At 36.0% G+C, this 23554-nt stretch overlaps 1 protein-coding gene across 4 annotated transcripts in view; it reads left to right on the plus strand.

Moving 5' to 3' along the window:
- LOC126816716 (transcription factor E2F4) overlaps positions 1-21862 on the plus strand; it is a 116709-nt gene extending 94847 nt beyond the window's left edge. For all 4 annotated transcript variants that reach the window (XR_008787741.1, XR_008787740.1, XM_050543468.2 and 1 more), the window contains 2 exons: positions 3672-3707; positions 10204-21862. Coding sequence is in view for 2 of the 4 variants with exons in the window: in XM_050543468.2 (XP_050399425.1) it covers positions 3672-3707; positions 10204-10316 (149 nt within the window). In the remaining 2 variants the exon portion in view is untranslated. The remainder of the gene's footprint in view (positions 1-3671; positions 3708-10203) is intronic.
- Positions 21863-23554: the final 1692 nt, after the last annotated feature.

The raw sequence follows: 23554 nt of genomic DNA on the forward strand, positions 1-23554 counted from the left end.
TAGAGGCTAAAGTTAATACTGATTGAGTTTGAATTTATACACAGTGTTTGAGGTCATGAGATTCCTATTGATTTTCAACGATTTCTGATAATTACTGCCAAAGTTATGGCCCTTGATCACTTTGCAAAATCTTGTGATGCTCTAAAGGCTAAAGTTATAATCCGATTGACTTCAGATTGATACACAGAGTTTAAGATCTTGAGACGAACAAGTATATTGATTTTCAATGAATTTTTATGACTTGAACCGTTAAATCCATGATATTAAAAGCTTTGCATACAAAACGTTAACATGGGGCAGAACTTTATAAAAACCAAACAAATTCTAATAGTTTTCTGATAATTACTTTGTGAGTTGTTGCTCTTAATCAGATTTTAGTGTATTATAAATGTTTCATTACCGAAAAAAGTAAAAATATGCGACAACCCTTGTTGACTGCCCGGACGATTTAGTTGCTGTGGGCGTATGTTTCGTTGCCTGGCAACCTATCTTTTTTCTCGTTAATCATACTTGATAGCTACTGATTTTAAAATGCACAACAACCTGGTTCAATATTTCAGATATAACATGCACAAGACCATTTTTGATGAAAAAATTGACCAAAATTGCTCTGAAAAATGGAATTTTTGAGAAAACCTATGTATTTTGCAGTTGCTGTGGAAATCGGTCTAATTATTACAAAAATGTGAAAATTGAAACATAATTAGCCTTAAAGTTGTATTTCATGAATTTACATCTTCATTTTTGATAGGTTTGATATGAAATGAAATATGGCATCACAAAAAACACCAAAAATGGCTTTTTCAAAGTGTTGAAAAACCTTTCTTCCACGAAAAGTCAAAAATCGCAACTTTGAGTCTCAATTAAAAAAAAAAGTTTTCATCCGATTTTGAATCTGTAAAAAGTTTTGCGAGAAGAATGATGAGATCTACTTGAAAAGCTAATAAAATCAAATGTATAATCATAATCTCAAAATCACCTTTTCCACCTACTGTGAAAGGGATGTTTTCTTAGGTAGCCAGACTATGTTTGTATAGAGAATAGCTTGCTTAACATTAATATTGTATCTTATAGAAGATGATTACATTGTATTAACAACCTTAATGGGTCAAATTTAAAGAATGAAATAGCTTCCTGTAGATTTGTCAAAAGCCTTTGTCTCTTAGCTTGGTGGTTGAGAAGTATTAGTTTCGATCCCTGTAGCTCTATCGTCGTTGCGACATTGTTTTTAAATTTATAGACAAAGAATAGAGAAATAAGATGACTTTATATTTCATTAATTATTATATTTGGCAAATTAATAGTTTGACACATATTCACATATATACTGAGCGCCATGGAAAACGCATCACTTTTTTTTTTCCCAAATATTTTGGGGGGTTGGGTGGCCGAATGGTTAGCATGTGGGTTGTACGTGACAAGGAGTAGGGTCGTCTGTCCAACCTCGTGGGTTTTCTCCGGGTCCTCAGGTTTCCTCCCACTGCTAAAGACCCCTACGCTCAAGCGAATTATTGAAATAAAATTAAACCATATGTTAGTCCCGAAATGACCCAGTTTGTGTCGAGTGGATGTTAAACCCCATTTCTCTCTCTCTCTCCCAAATATTTTATTACTAGGTGGTTTTGTATGTATAATATTATGCAATACTATGAACTATTGTTTCACACAATGCTCCCAAACGCAAAAAATATTGGCCCGTGTGCACACAAAAAATTGCACGAGATGCACATGAAAAACCCAATATTCACGAGCAGCATTGTTTGTGAGCCCTTTAAAAGCATGTTAATGTGCAGTACATGAACTGTGAAACGTCAATCTGTCATAATTTGTTGTTGGACGTGTGAAGGAATCGAGCTAGAGATGCAGAGACTTACTGAAAATAACGGAATGAAGCCATGGGAATGTCCAGGGCTGGCATGTCTACACGTGCTATTGCCTAACACTTCAATTGTCATTAGTCCACTATTGTAAGGTTGGTGGAACATGTTAAAGTTACTGGATCAACACGTGACCGTCAACGTCCTGGTCCACAACGCGTTACAACCCAGGCTCGAGACCGCTACATCCGGGTCACTCATCTGCGTGACAGATTCCGCCCAGCGACTCGAACAGGTGCAGCAGTCGTCGGAAGACAAGGACCAGTAAGTGCCAACACCATAAGACGTCGTCTAAGAGAAGTAGGACTCTGTGCACGACGACCTTATGTTGGAGCTATCCTCAGGGATCATCACCGTCAGCGGCGTTTGATATGGGCAAAGTGTGCTCTTCAGTGCTGTTTCAAGGATCGATTATCACCGACCATCTGACAATCAATAATCGATAATATCGGCAAATTATTTTGACTTACAATTGGTTTGAAAACAATCATAATTTGTGCATGAATAACAAATTATATGCAAGTTTATGTTGTGATATCATTCTGTATGCATATAGAATTTTTTTCATTTATTTGACATTTGACAATAAAAGTGTAGAAAGAAACTGATCAACTTCGTTTGGAAGACAGTAAAATGTTGTTATTTCCTCTTCAGACATTTCTTTGCAAATTCCTTGATAAACTAATAAAAGGAAAGTACGTGTTTGACTTAGAAACAGACAAGACGTAAGAAATGGAGAGTCAAAATAAGGGGCACAACTGAATGTTACATGAAACCATTGGCTCTCATGACATAAGCGGCCAACATTACTTACCGGTGGCGTCTCGCGTGAAAAAACAAGCGTTGCGAAGAATACAGTGATAAGGATTATTTTTATGGACTTCTTCTTATAAGTGAAGTACCTATAATTGCGCGATAATTGATATTTTAAAGCTGTATCGATCATCAATTTTCAAAACGCTTACCGACAATTATCGGCAATATTGATATTTTCCGCCAGCCCTAATACCGGTGACAGTCAAGATTTGCTAAATACTTTTCGCCAAGTAACACAGTGTAAGAATATAGTCCTTGTGGCGAACCCAACAACTCAATATTTTGGTGCGTTTCTGACCATGTGACTTACCGTTAAGCGTATTGTGGAGTGATTTATGATGTACATGCATTGCACTGTGCTGTATGGATGGTTGATTTAGATTAACTGAAGCTGCGAGTAATGAAGTAATTTGTAAAAGCTCATCGTATATAATTTAAAGTTTGAATTTGATAGCAGCCAATAATTGATGGATTACATCTAAGTTATAGACGAAGATGAAATGATACGTTTAAAAAATTGTAAGTTGTTCATTGTTTGCATACATTTTGGCCCCACATTATGCATGTACAGTGCGTTAGAAAAAAAAATTCCGACCCTAGCTTCCTCACCAATGCTTAACATACCTTGTATTCAACTTAAATAAGTTACATTTTTCTTTAACATGCTTAAATCGGGATGATAGTGGCACTCAAGAGATTCACCGTGTTCCACCGCGAAACACTGTAATACGTTGCGAAACACCCTATTTCACGGTGATCTGGTTAGCTGGTGTTTCGCAAGCGATTCTCCAAGATTCCACCGCGAAACAGAGCATTTTTTCACCGTGTTCGGCGATTCCAGTCCCAAACTCCAGCACCGTAGTGTATGTTTATAGAAATGTGAATTACAGTTGAACTCTTAAGCTACTAATGCAGGTATATCGATACAAAATTTTATATTTTTCTGAATTAAACTTTATAATTTTTTTGCATAAATAGATGGAGAATTTATAGAAGACCTTATCTCGTCCGATGGTATGTATCTCAAAATATGACTGAATATCATTTGATGCTTTTACTATATCTGGGTTTTATAATCAACAGACATTTTATGGATTTGCAGTCTAATTATGATTAGATTAGTTTCATTTCAATTTGTTCTGAGCATCTGGATGTTCTGCTTAAATTCCACAAATTATTATACGACCACATTTCAATGTGGGCATACTATTATGTTGCCCCGTCCGTCTGTCAACAGTTAGTTTGTTAACTCTCAATATTTAGTGTTCTGTTACGGAGGTACCCCCTTCCCTTACCTGTAAACTTTGTTAACACAGTAGTGGAAAAACTCTCAATTTTATTTCATAAAACCTACCTGACATATGTACATATGGATTTCCTTTTTGCGCTATTTATAACTCGCACTTTCCGGTAATAGACTAAACAAGTCTACCGGAAGTTAAAAAACGTGTGTACTACGTCATCATAATGTGACTTCCTGCACACGTGATATAATATGTCAGTTTCCTTTCTCGGCGCGTCGAAATCGCACGTGTTTTTTGTGTGAACTTTAGTTTGTTTTCGGTTTTATGATGTCCGAAATTTCGAGTGATTCATCTACAACGATGACTTCTCTTTCCATTGCGGGGCCCAGTAAGATGCCTTCGGCTTTGGATTTAGACGGTGGAGCCGATGGATGTAGTAAAAATTTTGATCATGCGAATGATCGTGTCACTGTAGCGAAAGAGACAGCCATAGATGAGGTAAGAATTACTTCAAAAAAGAATAAATCTCACAAGAAGTCAAAGACAAAAGCTAGATTAGATGCTTTAGAGCTTAAACTAGATCGTATTTGTCAAGCGATCGAAGGTAATGGCGGCAATGTTTTGGCCAAAAAGCCAGTTACCTCTCCTGAATCATGTAGACGGACAGAACTTCGAGAGAAGTTAGCCCATGTTAGAACGGCCAATACTAATAGAGTTTTCTCTAGGAATGAAGATTCTTACGAATCAGATGACATTTTGTCTATTCAGCCAGGACAGCAAGAACGCATAGACTCTGACGACACTAGGTCTGATGTTGAAATGCCTATTTTAAGTCGTGAAAATTAACAAACGTCTAACACCTTTTCTGACAGTGTTCTGAAAAAAGGGTTATTTTCCATTTTTGGCAAGGATGCATTGACCAAAAAGGAGGTAGATGAATCTCAAAGAGAAGTTTTGTCTCAAAGTTGGAGAGCTGTAAATCCTTCTAGCATTTCTGCTTTTCCCGAAGAAAATTTGGGAATGTTTCCCATTGATGAGGAAACAAGAACATTTTTACAAGTCATGACATGAAAGAAGCCTGCTTAATTCAAAAGCATGGTTCAAAAGCATCTTTTGCTAAATCTGGTCGCTCCTTATATAAACAACCGTACAGAGCGGTAGAGAAAGTAGCATATAGGGGACAGCAGGCAGCTTTTATGGGTATCAGTATTCAACTTTATATCCAGCAGGCTTTGGGTGAACTCATGCAGCAATTTTTTGAAAGTCAGGATCTGAACTCTATAAAAGAGAACTTAGTACAGCAAGTACAGAACATTTTTGCTATGTCAACAAAAAATTTAGATCAGATAGGTACAGTGAGGGCTTTTCACCATATTATTAGACGTTCGGTAGCTATGACTGACACATCGCTTTTTGAAGTTGAAAATTCAAAGACTGTATCTAATCTGCCTCTTACAGGAGATGGTGTGTTTGGTCTTGATTTAGAAAAAACTTTGAAGGAGAAAAAGGATCAAAAGAAAGCTGTTCAAGACCTGTTACCTGATGTGCATCGTCGAAAGCGTAAGGGGGCGTTCGTTAGTGAGTCTTCCCCAGCGAAACGAAGCGCATCTTTCCACCCATCTACTAGTAGGGAAATGCATTTTAATACAGGGTCTTTTCGTGCCCCAACACAGAAGTTTACAAGTAGGCCTTTTGATAAAAAGGGATCATATCCTAACAAAGGCTACCATAATAACCGCAAACCTTCCTTTACGGTCGGCTCTCATAGGAAAGGCAAAGATCCACAACAATGACGAGGTGAGTGTTTTAATGAGGTGCCCAGAAGTACCTGTTGGGGGACGTCTTTCTCGTTTTCTGGAACAATGGCAAGAGATAACTACAGACAAATGGGTTTTATCAACCATAAAAGAAGGTAACAAACTGGAATTTCTTCAGTTACCTCCTTTCTTAGGAGTAAAGCACACTATTATGGGTGTGGAAAATTTAAAACTTATAAAAGAAGAAATTTCTTCTCTTTTGCAAAAGAATGCCATAGAGATTGTTCCAGAGAAAGAGAAAAATGTAGGTTTTTACAGTACACTTTTCTTGGTTCCCAAAAAGAACGGGGAGCTGAGACCGGTCATCAACCTACGGCCCTTAAACAAGTATCTCAAGAAAACTCATTTCAAAATGGATACTCTACGGAAAGTTTTGAATTTAGTCGAATCAAACGATTGGGCAATCTCAATTGATTTAAAGGATGCATACCTCCATATTCCTATTTTCCCAGGCCACCGGAAATATCTTCGTTTTTGTGTAGAAAACAAGGTGTATCAATTCAAAGTGTTATGTTTCGGCCCAACATTGGCACCTCGTGTCTTTACAAAACTTCTGTCGGTTGTAGCAGAAAATCTTCGCATTCAAAATATCAGAATGGCGTTTTACTTGGAGGACCTTCTATCGGTAGACAGCCAGAGGGAGAATCTTTTAATAAATCGAGAAAAGATTGTACATCTTCTTATTCGACTAGGTTTTATAATCAATCTAAAAAAGTCACAACTTGCACCATCCCAACAAATCGTTTATATAGGCGCCCTGTTTCGTCTAGACCAGGGCTTAGTTTATCCCACGTCAGAGAGGGTGAAAAGTCTGTTTTTATCTGTTCAAAGTCTGCTCAAAGATCAGTGCACAGCAAGGCATTATCTACGTCTTTTGGGGATAACAGCATCTTGTTTAGAGTTAATTCCAAATTCAAGACTAGCAATGAGACCTATTCAATTTCACCTTTTAGGTGTTTGGAAACCGGCAACAATGAGTTTAAATTTAAAGGTGCCTGTTTCGCCAAGTCTAAGATCACATCTGCAGTGGTGGTTACAGGAAGCAAACATTTTGAAGGGTCGCTCATTATGTCACATTCACCCTTCAATAACGATAACCACAGATGCCTCATTGAATGGCTGGGGAGGTCATGTCAACCATCTCTTTGTTCAAGGAGTTTGGTCGAAAACTCTGAGAACACAGCATATCAATTTTCTGGAATTGAAAGCAGTGTACTTAACAATCAAACATTTTGTTCCAGTTCTTATGAACAGAGATATACTAGTTCGTGCAGACAACACTACAGGGGTGCAATATCTAAACAAACAAGGGGGGAACAAAATCTGCACAACTCTGTCAGGAAACGATGAAAGTGTGGAATTTAGCGCTCAAGAACAACATGACTATACAGGCAGCTCATATAGCGGGGGTAAACAATTCTTTAGCAGATCGCCTCAGCAGGGGCAAAATTCTATCAACAGAATGTTTACTGAATCAAGATATAGTCAACATCATTTTCCGGAGGTGGGGATATCCGACCATAGATATATTCGCGACTGCCCAAAATCCCAAGACGCTGATCTTTTGTTCGTGGATCCAGCATCCTCTGGCCCATGCAATAGATTCTCTGTCCATTCCGTGGACAAATATTTTCGGGTATGCTTACCCACCAATAAGTTTGATTCCGTTAGTGTTACGACACATTCAAAATTGTCAGTGCGAAATCATTCTGATAGCACCGTGTTGGCCACGACAGCCTTGGTATCCTCAATTGTTATGACTTCTTGGAGCCCCTCCTCTGAAGCTGCCAAATTCAAAGATATTGCTGGAACAGAGCAATCCAAAAATATTTCACCCAAACTCAACAATGTTTCAGTTGACTGCATGGAGGTTGTCGACAAACGTTTTGAGACAAAGGGATTTTCTGCGAACACTAGAAAATTACTGGCAGCATCCTGGAGGTCGGGAACAAAGAATGATTATAGGTCAAAATTCAGACGATATGTTAGCTGGTGTAGTGAACGGGAAATTGATCACTATGCTTCAACTTTAAGCAACTGTGCTGATTTCTTGTCGGATCTGTACGATAGTGGGCTTAAATATAGAACAATTGCTGGGTATCGATCTATGTTATCAACAGCATTACAACCTATTAATGGGGTACCAGTGGGACAGCATCCATATATAATTCGCTTGCTGCGGGGTGTGTTCAACTCTAGACCATCCGTTCATAAACTTTTGCCAGAATGGGATCTTCCACGAGTTTTGGAATTTTTGAAAAAGCCACCCTTTGAACCAATGAGAAAATCTAAGTTAAAATATGTAACTTTGAAAACAGTTTTCTTGTTTGCCATTACAACTTTCAGAAGGTGTGGAGATCTTCAGTCTCTAAAATTAGGGGAAGGTAATATTAATATACACTCACGGGGGGTAACTTTTATTCGTCAAGGTCTTTCGAAACAGGACAGAGCATCTCATATGAATCCAACTATTTTTATTCCATGTTTTTCAGACTGTAAATTATTGGATCGAAAAAGAGCCTTTTCTATATATTTGAAGAAAACAGATTTTTCGTCAACAAAATGGGCAAGATCAGACAAAGGTCTTCTTGGGTATTATGCCTCATCATCCGGTAACGGCACAGACAGTGTCTAGGTGGATTGTTAATACGGTTAAAATGGCCTACACAGGTGATGTGGAGCCAGTTGTGCGGGGACATTCAACTAGAGCGGTAGGAGCATCTTGGGCTCTGTATAAAGGGGCATTGACTTTTATTTACATGATGTTAATGTAAATTTTTTACAAACACAATAACTGGTTAGTGAGGTGTTTGACTGAAATTTCGGCTAAAGTCGAATGGTTATTTGTTTAATTCCCGGCGAGTTTTTCGGGAAGGTATGTATTTTCTTAACTGTTGTATTTAGTATGAACAACTATAAGATGGTTCTTAAAAGTTTAGGTAAATGAACTGATCTGGAACCCACCGCCTTTTTAATGGTACTGCTTGGGGAATCTAGGATTAATCCATATGTACATATGTCAGGTAGGGTTTATGAAATAAAATTCAAAAATTTGATAAAATTCAAATTTTATGAATAATATACCTACCTGACATATGTACGAACCCACCCATCCTACCCCATATACCAAGATCAGTTAAACACAGGCGTTTTCACACGCGCCTCGTTGAAACTGACATATTATATCACGTGTGCAGGAAGTCACATTATGATGACGTAGTACACACGTTTTTTAACTTCCGGTAGACTTGTTTAGTCTATTACCGGAAAGTGCGAGTTATAAATAGCGCAAAAAGGAAATCCATATGTACATATGTCAGGTAGGTATATTATTCATAAAATTTGAATTTTATCAAATTTTTGAATTTTCAGTGTGTTCTGCTACCTTGGCTTTCTTAGTAATCCCCTTTTCTGTAAACCGATAAGAGGCTAGAGTTTTTAACCGATTTTTTCCCTGATTTGGTCATGAGAGGATGAACCCATATCAACCTTCTGTTGTAGTATTTAATGATGAGATTGACTATTATTTATTATTGTTATGAAAAGTGGAGAAAACATAAACCTGTGCAACACCAAGTAACATAGCTGGTTCTTAATAAATATGATTTCTGGAAATGTAAGAGTAAGGAATTTCTTGAATCCTTTATTGCAATATGTGCAATTCAAGGTATATAGTGGTCGTCGCCTTTAGAGGCTAAAGTTAATATCCGATTGACTTTAAATTTATATACAGTGTTTAAGGCCATGAAACGAAGAAGCCTATTGATTTTCAGCGATTTCCGATAATTACTGCCAGAGTTATGGCCCTTGATCACTTCAAAAAATCTTGTGGACGCTCTAGAGGCTAAAGTTAATATCCGATTGACTTTAAATTTATACACAGTGTTTAAGGTCATGAGACGAAGAAGCCTATTGATTTTCAGCGATTTCCGATAATTACTGCCAGAGTTATGGCCCTTGATCACTTCAAAAAATCTTGTGGACGCTCTAAAGGCCAAAGTTAATATCCGATTGACTTTAAATTTATACACAGTGTTTAAGGTCATGAGACGAAGAAGCCTATTGGTTTTCAGCGATTTCCGATAATTACTGCCAGAGTTGACTTCAGATTGATACACAGAGTTTAAGAGCTTGAGACGAACAAGAATATTGATTTTCAATGAATTTTATGACTTGAACAGCTAAATCCAAGATATTAAAAGTTTTGTATACTATATGTTAGCATGGGGCAGAACTTTATAAAAACCAAACAAATTCTAATGATTTTCTGATAATTACTTCATGAGTTGTTACTCTTAATCAGATTTTAGTGTATTACTGAAAGAAGTAAAAATATGCGACAACACTTGTTGACTGCCCGGACGATTTAGCTGCTGTGGGCGTATGTTTCGTTGCCTGGCAACCTATATTTAAAATTTGAATAGATTTTGATGTTTTGTTTTTTTTCAGCATTTGCACCATTACTTCGACTGAGTCCACTACCCAATGATCGTGATTATTATTTTAATCTAGATGATACAGAAGGTGTATGTGATTTGTTTGATGTACCTCTAATCATGTGAGATATATATTATATACCAGATGTGCCTCTCATCAGAATAACATAATTATCTCATTATATTACTCACACATTTCAAATGACAATTTATTGATATTGCACCTCTCTGTCTATGCTTCTGTTGACAATTCTTGAGATTTTAAATAAAGTTCCATTTGTTGTGAAGATCTTGGTCATCCCAATATCAATTATTGCCGATGTTTAGGGGATGGTGTTATATCTCCTGAGACCCATATCACTTTTGACACCACATTGTCGTAACTTCGGTAACATATATTGAATAATATCATGAAAATTAAATCTATCGCTATTAATTATAATTCATGTTCATATAATCAAAGAGATTGTTAAATAATATGTTACCAACATTTGGTTCTATTTTATTTTGTGTACCCCACTTTATCCTAATCTAAAGACACATGTTTATTAACCTAACAATTAAAACCTGTGATGTTGAACATTCTGCAAATGCTTTTGATTGGTTTCATTATCTAAGACATTTAATTGGTTGTCTAATCATGGTCAAAGGTATTATTATGCTGTCATGCTCAGAATACAATTGGACTTGATTGTGATTATTTTTACATATGTATACATATATTGCCATCGCCCCGTCCGTCGTCCACAATTTCTTGTGAACGCTCTAACCCCAAAAGTTATCATCCTATCTTTCTGAAATATATATGCATTATTTAGATTAGTGAAACGAAGAAGCATATTTAATTTCAATAATTTCCATTAATAACGTTTAGAGTTATGGCCCCTGTTTCACTTTGTTGAACCTTGTGAATGCTTTAATGCCAAAAAGTTAAAATCCGATATTTGTGAAATTTATATGCAATATTTAAATTAGAGAAACGAAGAAGCCTATTGAATTTCAGCAATTTCCGTTTATTACTTCTAGAGTTATGGCCCTTGTTTCACTTTGTTTAACCTTGTGAACACTCTAACCCCAAAAGTTATCATCCTATCTTTCTGAAATTTATATGCATTATTTAAATTAGTCTAACGAAGAAGCCTATTTAATTTCAATAATTTCCGTTTATAACGTCTAGAGTTATGGCCCCTGTTTCACTTTGTTGAACCGTGTAAATGCTCTAATGCCAAAAAGTTAACATCTGATCTTTGTGAAATTTATATGCAATATTTAAATTAGGGAAACGAAGAAGCGTATTGAATTTCAGCAATTTCCGTTTATTACTTCTAAAGTTATGGCCCTTGTTTCACTTTGTTTAACCTTGTGAACCCTCTAACCCCAAAAGTTATCATCCTATCTTTCTGAAATTTATATGCATTATTTAAATTAGTGAAACGAAGAAGCCTATTGAATTTCAGCAATTTCTGTGTATTACATGTAGAGTTATCGCCCTTGTTTTACTTTATTGAACCTTGTGAATGCTCTAACGCCAAAAGTTGTCATCCGATCTTTCTGAAATTTATATGCATTATTTAAATAAGTGAAACGAAGAAGCTTAATGAATTTCAGCAATTTCTGTTTATTACGTCTAGAGTTACGGCCTTTGTTTCACTTTATTGAACTTTGTGAATCCTCTAACATCAAAAGTTACCTGCTGATCTGTATGAAATTTACATGCGTCATTTAAATTAGTAAAGAGAAGAATCCTATTGAATTTCAGCAATTTCCGTTTATTACTTCTAGAGTTATTGCCCTTTTTTCACTTTGTTCATCCGATATGTATGAAATTTATATGCATCATTTAAATTTGTGAAACGAAAAAGCCTGTCAAATTTTAACAATTTCTGTAGATTACTTCCAGAGTTGAGACCCTTGTTTCCATTTGTAGAACCTTGTGAACCCTCAAACGGCAAAAATTATAATCTGATCTGTATGGAACTGTCTTGTAAAGGCCCCCAATTACCTACAAAGGAATAAATATGCGACAACCCTCGTCGACCGCTTGGACTATTTAGCTGCTGTGGGCCTATGTTTCGTTGCCTGGCAACCTATTTTAATATTAGCCCTAGCCATCAAGTTAACATGGCTTGTTTTCGCTACACAGTGTTTGATCACTGGGAATCGGAATAAAGACATTTTCAGATTCATTTGAAATCCATTCATTTATCTCAAGTAATTTTCAAATCTTTATTGTAATGTGTAAGCTTACTCATTTCAAAAACTATTTATTTGTGGTCGTGAACTGAAGTGAGAGTCTACATTCTGTATTTTTATACGCCCACATTTTCATGTGGACGTATATTGTCGTCGCCCCTGTCTGTCCGTCCACAATTATTTGTGGACACTCTACAGGCGGTGGGACGATTTACCCAATACACCGAATACCACCCGAATACCCCTCCAATATCACCACATACTACCCAATACTACAACATAATGGTGCCTAATGAACATATTACTAGATTTTGTTCAAAAATAGTGAGATATATCGTGAGAAATGTACTTCGAATGTGATCGAATGTCTGGCTGTTCCATTTGCCTCCCTATATCACCCAACTCAAGCAAATAATAACCCAATACTACCAAATACTTATCAAATACTACTTAATACTACCCAATATTATAAAATACAAACCTAATATCGTCAATTAGCAGCACATCAGTATAATTGCAACGAATATTCGATAATTTACACAAAATTAAAATATTTACGCAGTTATCTCCCTTTACAATCGACAAATAGATATTAGATTGCTACTCAGATTAATCACCTTGTTGGGCTTTACAGTTTGTTTCCAAGACAAAAAAGAGTTTTAAAAGAAGTTAAAGATTTAAAAATGCATTAAAATAAAATCAGTTTATAAAATAAACATCCAAGTAAAATAATATTTTAGAGGTAGATTTAAAAATGTTCATTTAACGGTCTCGTGCCCTACTCAAAAGTCTTCTTCTACTATAATTATTTCTTCATCCTGGTGATTTAAGTATTATAACACGCTGTCTACAAGTGCACGCATTCCTGTAAAAAATCATTTGGGTATAATATGTCAGGAAAGCACACAAATTTATCTTTATATCTATCTTTTAATGACTTATTAACATGTATGTCTTTTAAATGTTTCCGGTTCCAAACCAGTCACCCTTGAAAAAAACCCTCATGTCCGAATTTCACATTCCTCGAATATCGCCACTATCGAACAATTTCTATGTATTCTACGGTATATATCCACAGGTGACAATGTCGCGGCGATGTCATTACCACCTTAATGAATAGACACGGTCACCAGTTTCCTCCCACACATGCATATGTTTATATTTATTTTTTCATGTCAACGATTAAGTTATTGCATATATACTTAATGGACGATGTTTTATTTTAAAATTAACGAAATTGCATATGTTTCTTACAATGCACATATTTATTACAAATGTGTAATACTCTAATACATTCCACCTGACTTAACAATTAATCAATGGGGTTAAGATTGTTGATTGGGTAATCAAGTTCTGGTTTATTTATATTATCAAAGAAACCGACAGAGCTGTAACAGGCCGCAAATGATAGTTTTGATGAACTGAGAAGTGTCGTGTCGAGAATTACACACTGGAAAGAAACATGTGCAATTTGGTTAATTTTAAAATAAAACATCATGCAGTAAGTAAATACACAATAACTTAATAGTTGATATGCAATTGTTTTGTTAAAGCATTAATTTTTATACGCCCACATGGAAATGTGAAACTTCCAATCAGTAGAAGTTAGTATTTTTTACTGACGAAACGTTGGATAAAACGATGGTTTTTTGATATTGTATTCTATTAATTATTTTATATCACATGGAAATGTGGTCGTTTATTGTCGTCGCCCCCGTCCGTCGTCCACAATTTCTTGTGAACACTCTACAGACTACATTTATCATCTGATTGTTTTGAAATTGATATATGTTGTTTGTATTAGTGAAGAAGCCTATTTAATTTCAATAACTTCCGTTAATGTCTTCTGGAGTTACGGCCCTTGTTTCACTTTGTTGCGAGCCTATTGAATTTCAGCAATTTCCGTTAACTCATCTAGAGTTATGGCCCTTGTTTCACTTTGTTGAATCTTGTGAACGCTCTAATGACAACAGTTATCATCCGATCTGTTAGAAATTGATATGCCTCATTTAAATTGGTGAAACAAAGAAGCCTATTGAATTTCAGCAATTTCCGTTAATTACGCCGGCCGCCCGTCGTCTACAGTTTCTTGTGAACACTCTACAAACTACATTTATCATCTGATTGTTTGGAAATTGATATATGTTGTTTGCATTAGTGAGACGAAGAAGCCTATTTAATTTCAATAACTTCCGTTAATTTCTTCTGGAGTTATGGCCCGTTAATTCCATCTAGACTTATTGATATGCATCATTTAAATTAGTGAAATGAAGAAGCCTATTAAATTTCAGCAATTTCCGTTAATTTCTTCTGGAGTTATGACCCTTGTTTCACTTTGTTGCACCTTGTGAACGCTCTAACGACAAAAATTATCAACTGATCTGTATGACATTATTATGCATCATTTAAATTAGTAAAACAAAGAAGCCTATTGAATTTCAGCAATTTCCGTTAATTACATCTAGAGTTATGGCCCTTGTTTCACTTTGTTGAATCTTGTGAACGCTCTAATGACAACAGTTATCATCCGATCTGTTTGAAATTGATATGCCTCATTTAAATTAGTGAAACGAAGAAGCCTATTCAATTTCAGCAATTTCCGTTAATTACGCTGTGAGTTATGGCCCTTGTTTCACTTTGTTGTAACTTGTAAATGCTCTGACGACAAAAGTTATTATCCGATCTGTATGAAATTTATATGTATCATTTAAATTAGTAAAACGAACAAGCCTATTGAGTTTCAGCAAATTTCGGTTGTTTACATCTAGAGTTATGGCCCTTGATTTACTTTGTTGAACTTTGTGAACGTTCGAATGACAAAAGTTATCCGATCTGAATGAAATTTATATGCATTATTTGAATTAGTAAAACGAAAAAGCCTGTCGAATTTGAACAATTTCTGTAGATTACTTCCAGAGTTACGGCCCTTGTTTTAGTTTTTAGAACCTTGTGAACCCTCAAACAACGAAAATTATAATGTCATCTGTATGGAATTGTCTATTAAATTCCCCTAATTACCTACAAAAGAATAAATATGTGACAACCCTTGTCGACTGCTCGGACGATTTAGCTGCTGTGGGCGTATGTATTGTTGCCTGGCAACCTATCTTAAAATAAATACAAACAATCGACACTAACTAGGTAATTTCGGGACTAACATAATAGTTCAATATTATTTCATTAACTCCCTTGCGCGAAGGTATGTTTAACAGTGAGATGAAACCGGGGGACCCGAGAAAACCCACCTTGTTTGACAGACGACCTTATCAAGTGGTAGGAGACAGATGGGTCATTTTGGGAATAAAATATGGTATATCGTCATACTTGTTTTTCTTATTTTAAGTTTGTCGTCTTGGAAACCTACCGCAAAGCCAAAGAAGATGATTAAACCGTGTAGCAATCTAAAATCAATTTACCGGTTGTAAAGGGAGATAACTGGGTAAACATTTCAATTTTCTGCAAAATATCGAATATTCGTTGCAGTAATTATACTAATGTGCTGTTATTTGACAATATTAGGTTGTTATTTGATCATATTGTGTAGAATTTGATGAGTATTTGGTAGTATTAGGTTATTATAGGCTTGTTTGGTATAGGGAGGCAAATAGAACAGCCAGACATGGTTATCGCATTTGAAGTACATTTCCCACTATATAACTCTCTATTTTTGAAAAAAATCAAATAATATGTCTATTTTGGATCATTATGTTGTAATATTGGGTAGTATGTGGTGATATTGAGGTGGTATTGGGTAAATCGTGCCACCCCTCTACAGGTCACAATTTTTATCTGATTACAACAAAACTTGAAATATAGGTTTATCTCCCTAAGATCTCGGTTCCTTTCGATATTGGCATGTATCAGACCGTAACTTCATGGATTATGGCCCCTGATTGTATGCATAATTGCGTTTTTAGCTTTTGGACCCAATAGAGGTCACAACTTTTATCCAATTTTGTTGAAACTTGAAATGTAAGTTTATAACAAGATCTCAGTTCCTTTTGATATTCGCGCATATCGGACCGTAACTTCCTGAATTATGGCCCCTGATTGTACGAAAAATAGCGTTTTTAGCTTGTGGACCCTATAGTGGTCATAATTTTTATCCAATTTAAAAAAAACGTTTGAATATATCACCGTTAGACTCTAAGGGTGGTTGATGAAACTTGAAATGTAAGTTTATAACCCAAAGATCTTGGTTCCTTTCGATATTCGCCCCTGATTGTACGAAAATTCACGTTTTAGCTTGAGGTCCCTCTAGATGTCACAATTATCATCCGATTTAAAAAATGTTCAAATATATCACCGTTAAATCATAATTTTGGTTGTGTTCGAATTTCGTAAAAATCAGACCCATATCGCTGGACAAAATGGCCGCCCCTCATACACAATTAGTGTAAACATCTGGTATATCAAAGGTCACAATTTTGATCTGATTTTGATGAAACTTGAAATGCATCTTTATAACCCAAGGATCTTGGTTCCTTTCGATATTATGGCATATCGGATAGTAACTTCCTGAATTATGGCCCCTGATTGTATGAAAAGTCATGTTTTTAGCTTATGGTCCCTTTTGAGGTCACAATTATTATCCGATTTAAGAAAAACCTTCGAATATACCACTGTTACACCGTAATGTTTATTGAGTTCGAATTTTGTGAAAATCGGGCTAAAACTGTCGGACAAAATGGCCGCCCCCCGTATGCAAATAGTGTATAGCATCTGGTATATCAAGCTTATGGACCCTCTAGAGGTCACAATTTTTATCCGATTTTGATGAGAGTTGAAATACATGTTTATAACCCAAAGATCTTGGTTCCTTTTGATATCTGCCACTGCTAAAAGACCCCTACGTGCAAACGAATCATTAAAATGAAATAATAAACCACATGTTAGTCCCAAAATAACCTAGTTTGTAGCGAGTGTGAGTTAAACCCCATTTCTCTCTCTCTCTCTCTCTCTCTCTCTTCGATATTCGTGCATATCGAATAACTTTCTTGAATGTACAAAAAAATCATGTTTTTAGCTTGCCGTCCATGTAGTGTAGAGGTCACAATTTTGATTCGATTTAAAAATACATATAAATATATCACCATTACACACTAAGATCTTAGTACTTTTTGATATCGCGGCCGTATATCAGAACGTAACTTCCTGGATTATGGCTTCTGATTGTTCGAAAAATCGCATTTTTAGCTTGCGGATTCTCTAGAGGTCACAATTTTTTTTTCCGATTTTAAAAACCGTTTAAATATTTCACCATTCCACCATAATGAAGGTTCAATTCAAATTTCGGAAAAAGCGAAATGAAACTGCTCGACAATATGGCAGCTCTTTGTACACAAATTGTGTAAAAGTATGCAATACGAAGGTTGTGGACCCTCTAGACACTAGAGATCCCATTTTTATCTGATTCTGATGAAACTTAAAACACATCTTTATATCCCAAAGATCTGTCCCTTTTGATATTTGAGCATTTCAGACCAGAACTTTCTGGATTATTGTCCCTGATTGTACAAAAAAATCCTGTTTGGTTTTAGCTTGTTCTCTATCCATCTCTTGCAAAATGTGGGCGTATCCTGCCTGGCAGCCGCTGGTTAATTATTTTATGATTGCATTTATACTACTACTATAAACCTACAATCAAAACCTGATAGACTACAATTTATTAAATCTGACATCCATTTATGTAGACATTTAATAAAACTGATCTGTAAGATACTATAACTAGAAATAAAGGACAAATAATAATATTACTGACATTGAATGAGGTTTTCACAAAGGTCTATCAATGTGACAGCAATTTTTTTGGACCAAGGTTAAAGGAGCTGTCTCAGGTGTATTTTAGTGGATCTGCTGGTTAATTCTGTGTGGAATACTCATAGAAACCTGTTTCCTAGCTCCATGTAGCTATCTGAAAATCTTTGAAGTCCCAAATCCCCTGCTATTCACAAATGCCTGCATAACAATTTCTATATACTGTATGTATAGTGCTAAGCTGTTGTTGCAAGTACCAAGTCCATGGAATTCCATAAATGTGTCAAGTAAACCCTGTTAAACAAATTTAGCGATCACTTTCCATCGATACCCGGCGAAATCTAGGACTATCCCTTTAAAATCACTTGAGAGTTGATCTATTTTTGTAGCAACCTCAATCTTTGCTTTATTATATACCAGTTTTGAAACTGTTTATTATCTGATGATTCTATCAGTTTATTTTATGATAAGACAGTTCTAAAACTTGTAATATGATTTTTGTTTGCCTTATGTATTTTTTTTTTAGAAGTTTTCAACTGCCAAATGAAAGCTGCTTTTAAAACTGTCATTATTATTGTTGCCAAAAAGTTTCCACTCCAAATAGTCTGATTCAGTTTGTTACATAATTCCCATCCGTGGGCTTTACGGGTAGATATCGTGGAATAAGCTTTATTTTGAAGGTTTGATGTTTAACCCTTAACCGGTCATTGTCGATTATAGTCACCACAACAGCTAAGTGGTCGCGGTCGACCACAGCAAAAACCTTTTTGATAAGCCAGATTTAAGTATTTAGTTTCGTATTTAATTGATATGGCCACGCATGCGTGTCAGACAGGAACTTGTCTTGTCAAGGGCATTGAGAACAACATGTCTTTGTTCAAGATTTTTTGACGAAAAATGTAATTTAATGATGTCGGGGACATTAAAGACGCTCGAAGTGGTTGAAATACTTATGAATGATTCTGACTCGGATTATATCGACGACACCGAATCTGAAGACGATATTTCTGATGAAAAGGACTTAGAATGATTTGCAAATTATAGATCAACTTATCCACTATTAAAATGGGTTTGTCTGCCTGTCCGTCTGTCCGCCCGTCACACTTTTTGGGACACAATAACTCTCTGTCTAATTGAGCTAGAATGTTCAAACTTGGTGTAGGTGTCTATTAGGTCAATGCCTTGATGGAATTTGAAGATGAACATTTTCTGCTTAGGGTAAGCAGAGATAAGCAATTTGATCGGTTAATGCTTTGGGACACGATAACTTTAGTTCTAATTAAGTGAGAGTGTTGAAACTTGGTGTATAGCTTCATTATATCAATACCTTGACTAAGTTCGCTAATGAGCATTTTCTGCTTAGGGTAAGCAGAGTGATAAGCAATTTGATTGGCCGAGACTTTGGAACACAATAACTCCCCTTCTAATTGAGGTAGAATGTTCACACTTGGCGTAGGTGTCTATTAGGTGAATGCCTTGATGGAGTTCGAAGATGAGAATTTTCTGCTTAGGGTAAGCAGGGATAAGCAATTTGATTGGTTGATGCTTTAGGGCACGATAACTTTAGTTCTAATTAAGTGAGTGTGAAGACACTTGGTGTATAGCTTTATTATATCAATACCTTGACTTAGTTCGATAATGAATATTTTCTGCTGTCATGTCATGGCTGAGTTCAATGATTTACATTGATCGATGCTTTGGGACAAGATAACTTTGATTCTATCTGATAGAGAGTGCTGAAACTTGGTGTATAGTTTGATTGCTCGATACTTTTGGAAAAAATAAATGTGCGGTTAATTAATATGTGTCATCTATTTTGGGATTTCTGCGGGGGACATCAGCCTCACTGTTGGCTTGTTTATGGTGTCAAGAGTCAATCACTTATAAATTATCGACAGTAGTCGATTGAAATAGGCATACAAAATATTTCACTTTAGCATTTATTTAGCCTGACCACTTGACGTCATGACGTCAAAATGACATTGACCAATTAAGGGTTAATGACAAAAAAACAATGTTGACATTTTTTCTGAGTAGGTCTTCATAGTATGGGTGGCTATATTTGAGGGTAGCCATTTTGTGATAATATTCCAACTTATTTTTTTATTTTCATCTTTTTTGTAACGTTATCGACATACCAACTGTGATTTGGCAATGTATTAATATTGCCAGGGGTCGTGACTATATTTCAATTTTTTTTCCGTCACTTCACGAAGGTATTTCCAAGATGGCGACCATTTTAGGTGGGAAAATCGGATGATGTGCTGATTTTGATTAAGTAGTCGTCTTTGGTGTCAATATATATTTTCAGAGGCAGATTCCATTTCTGCCAGTAACAACTGTGTAAAATGATCACATGTTCACCTCATTTGCATATTTCCAAGATGGGGCCATTTTTGCGGGAAAATGGGATGATGTGCTGATATTGATCAAGTAGTCGTCTTTGGTGTCAATATATCTTTTTCTGGCGCAGATTCCATTTCTCCTGTTTACAACTGTGTAAAATGTTCAGAGAGAGAAATAGGGTTTAATGTCCACTGGACACAAACTAGTTCATTTTGGGACTAACATGTGGTCCAGTTTTTACCTTATCTAATTAGGTGACATGATGTACAAGGAAGTATGTTTACTCTTCTAGAACACTGATTATAAGCAGATATATATACTCTTCAAAAAAAAGTAGGCTATATTCAGAAACAATACAAAACTGCAGAAATGCACTGCTGTTTTTATTAGAAGTAACCAGTGTATGTTAATAACAGGCCAATTGCCAACACATGAACAGTTCATATGGGCGGCTTATCTGACGGCCCCATTTCACTCGCAAAGAGATACGTCAAAAGTGAAAATGGACTATTTTGATTTTTGTCTTAATAATGAGTAATTGCTCCACCAATCCTCAGACATTCAGCAATTCGTCGTGGCATGCTCCTAATCAACCGTCCAATCATGATTTGGGGCAATCTGACCCACTCTTCTTGCAGTGCCACAGCCAATTCTTGCAGTGTTGTCGGTTGACGTTGACGTCGACAAACGCGTCTCCCGATCAAATTAAACGTAACACACTAAAGCAAAGATACGCTAAACAGTAAATCTTATGCAAGAACAGATAGGAAAGCAAACATGGATAGATAAACCAGCACGCGGCTGTTTTCATCAACCCTTCCTTGAAGTGTCAAATTTGACAGTGAACCCCTCCCACATATATTGCGTGTCGAATGTGCAGTTCAGTGGTTCTGTTGGGGCGATAAGTTCTTCATCTGTGAAAATACTCTCAAAGCATGTCAAGTGTCCATGACTATCACAACCTGCATAGGTATTTGCATTTCAATATCACCTACTTTTTTTTGAAGAGTATACAAGAGTTCACAAAGTAAATAGATTTTGTTGATAAATTAGAATCTTCATTTCAGTGATGCTGATTGGCTGATTTCTTAATACCAAACTACATGTCTGTAGATTTATAGATTAAATCTTTACATTATATATAAATAAGACAGTTATACATTTTACTTAGCACTAGGAGGGAGGTTACCCTGTAAATATGCTGTGTATTATTATTATAGTTATGTTCTCTTATTTAATTATGTAAGTGCTGAATTCTAGGATTTAATAGAGGTTAAAAGCACCTGTTTGTTTTTACATGGTATACAATCTTTTGAAAGTTCATATTTGTGTAAATTTTCATTCAGTAAGTGAATAAATCTTACATATAAATAATTTATGTTGGTTTTGTTGCTACCTTAAAGATTCATTATTACTTACCAAGAAAATAAATGAAATTGGTACACTGTTATATTAGGCCTGCGGCCAAAATTTCCAGCGTGAAGTTCCGCTACATGGTCCTCCCAAATAAAGAAACTATACATTTTTGGAAAGCTTAAAACACCAGGAACACAAATCAATAGAGTTCCAAGCAAAAAGTCTGCACTAACTCGATTTAGGGCCAGATGAAAATTGTGATAATTGTCAAGTAAATGCTATATTTATACTAATAATTGAGAGGTTGACATAAAATTAAATATTGACAAAAACACCCGATGCCTTCATCCTATGCATGCAATATGCCGTTGGTTAAATTTTGATTTAAAGCAAAATGTTCAACCTTATTTTCAGATAGGATTTGAGGCTAAAGGTCTAACAAATATTTAACCTGAAACATAGCATCTACAGATATTTAGTTTTCTCACTAAAATAGATATGGCCAAAACTAAATAATACTGTAATGGGAGTGACAATATTGTAATGAAGAGAAAAAATATCAAATGGAGTTTAATGTCTTACTGTTCTGTACCAACCCTTATAATGAAGATGGGCGTACGTCATACATTATTGTTTGGTGGTGGGGGGGGATTGTACAACTAGTATGCAAGTGTCATCATAAGTGTGCAAGGAAGCCGCGGTGACTCAGTAAAGGGCTGGCTCACTTACTGGGCAGCCCAGGGTTTGATCCTAATCCGGCGTGGTTTCCCCTTGTCCGTGACTCACTAATCAGGAGGTCCGGGGTTTGATCCCTGTGTTGACCTAAACAGTTCCCCAAACTTTCCAGCATTGTTTCCCCTTGTCAGTGATGCAGGAAGTAGGGGGGGATGGGCAGCTTCTAGTTATTCGGATGGGAAATAAAACTGAGGTACCGTGGACAAGTTGACGTGCATGTAAAATAACCAAATCCCCCCCTATAGCATAATGTATGGTGGGCGTATGTACAATGTACATCTTTATTATGACGGTTGATTTTTTTTTTTTTTTTTCTCTTCATTACATTTGCTACTCCCTTACAGTATTATTTAGGTTTTGCCATATATCTATTTTAGTGAGAAAATTACGTATAGATGCTTTGTTTCAATTCAAATATTTGTTAGGAATTTAGCCCCAAATTTAATCTGAACTAAAAGTTTACATATATATTAGTAGAAATACTGTTTTGGGAGAGCTTATATGCCCGCCCGCCCTCCCAGATTTGTTGAACCGTCCATTTTTAGGGCAATGTATTTCAGTTTTTCGGGCACAAGCTTCAGAGAATGGAGAATGCGACCATATCACATGGAAATATAATTGTATATTTGTGTAATTAATTCAAAATAAACAACCATCACAGCTTTGTGGAAAATTCATTTTAGTTAATGATTGATTCATTCAGAAAATTTTGGTGACAAATTTTTCAGGCAAATAGGCTCAACTTCACCCCACCCCACACCCACACCCAACTGAGATTAGCCCCCTACACCCATGTAGCTCCTTACCTGTTGTTCAATCCGATTCACTTTGTTGAATCAAATATTGTTTAAACTATTGTTTTCCCTCCCATCCGAACGACTGGACATTGTCCTTCCAGCCCACTCCCATCCTGTATCACTGACAGGGTGTAACCGCACCGGGGTTGTCTTGTACATGTACATATCTAATCTGTGTAA

Source organism: Patella vulgata, chromosome 3 (genome assembly GCF_932274485.2).
Source record: "Patella vulgata chromosome 3, xgPatVulg1.2, whole genome shotgun sequence".
Lineage (NCBI taxonomy): Eukaryota > Metazoa > Mollusca > Gastropoda > Patellidae > Patella > Patella vulgata.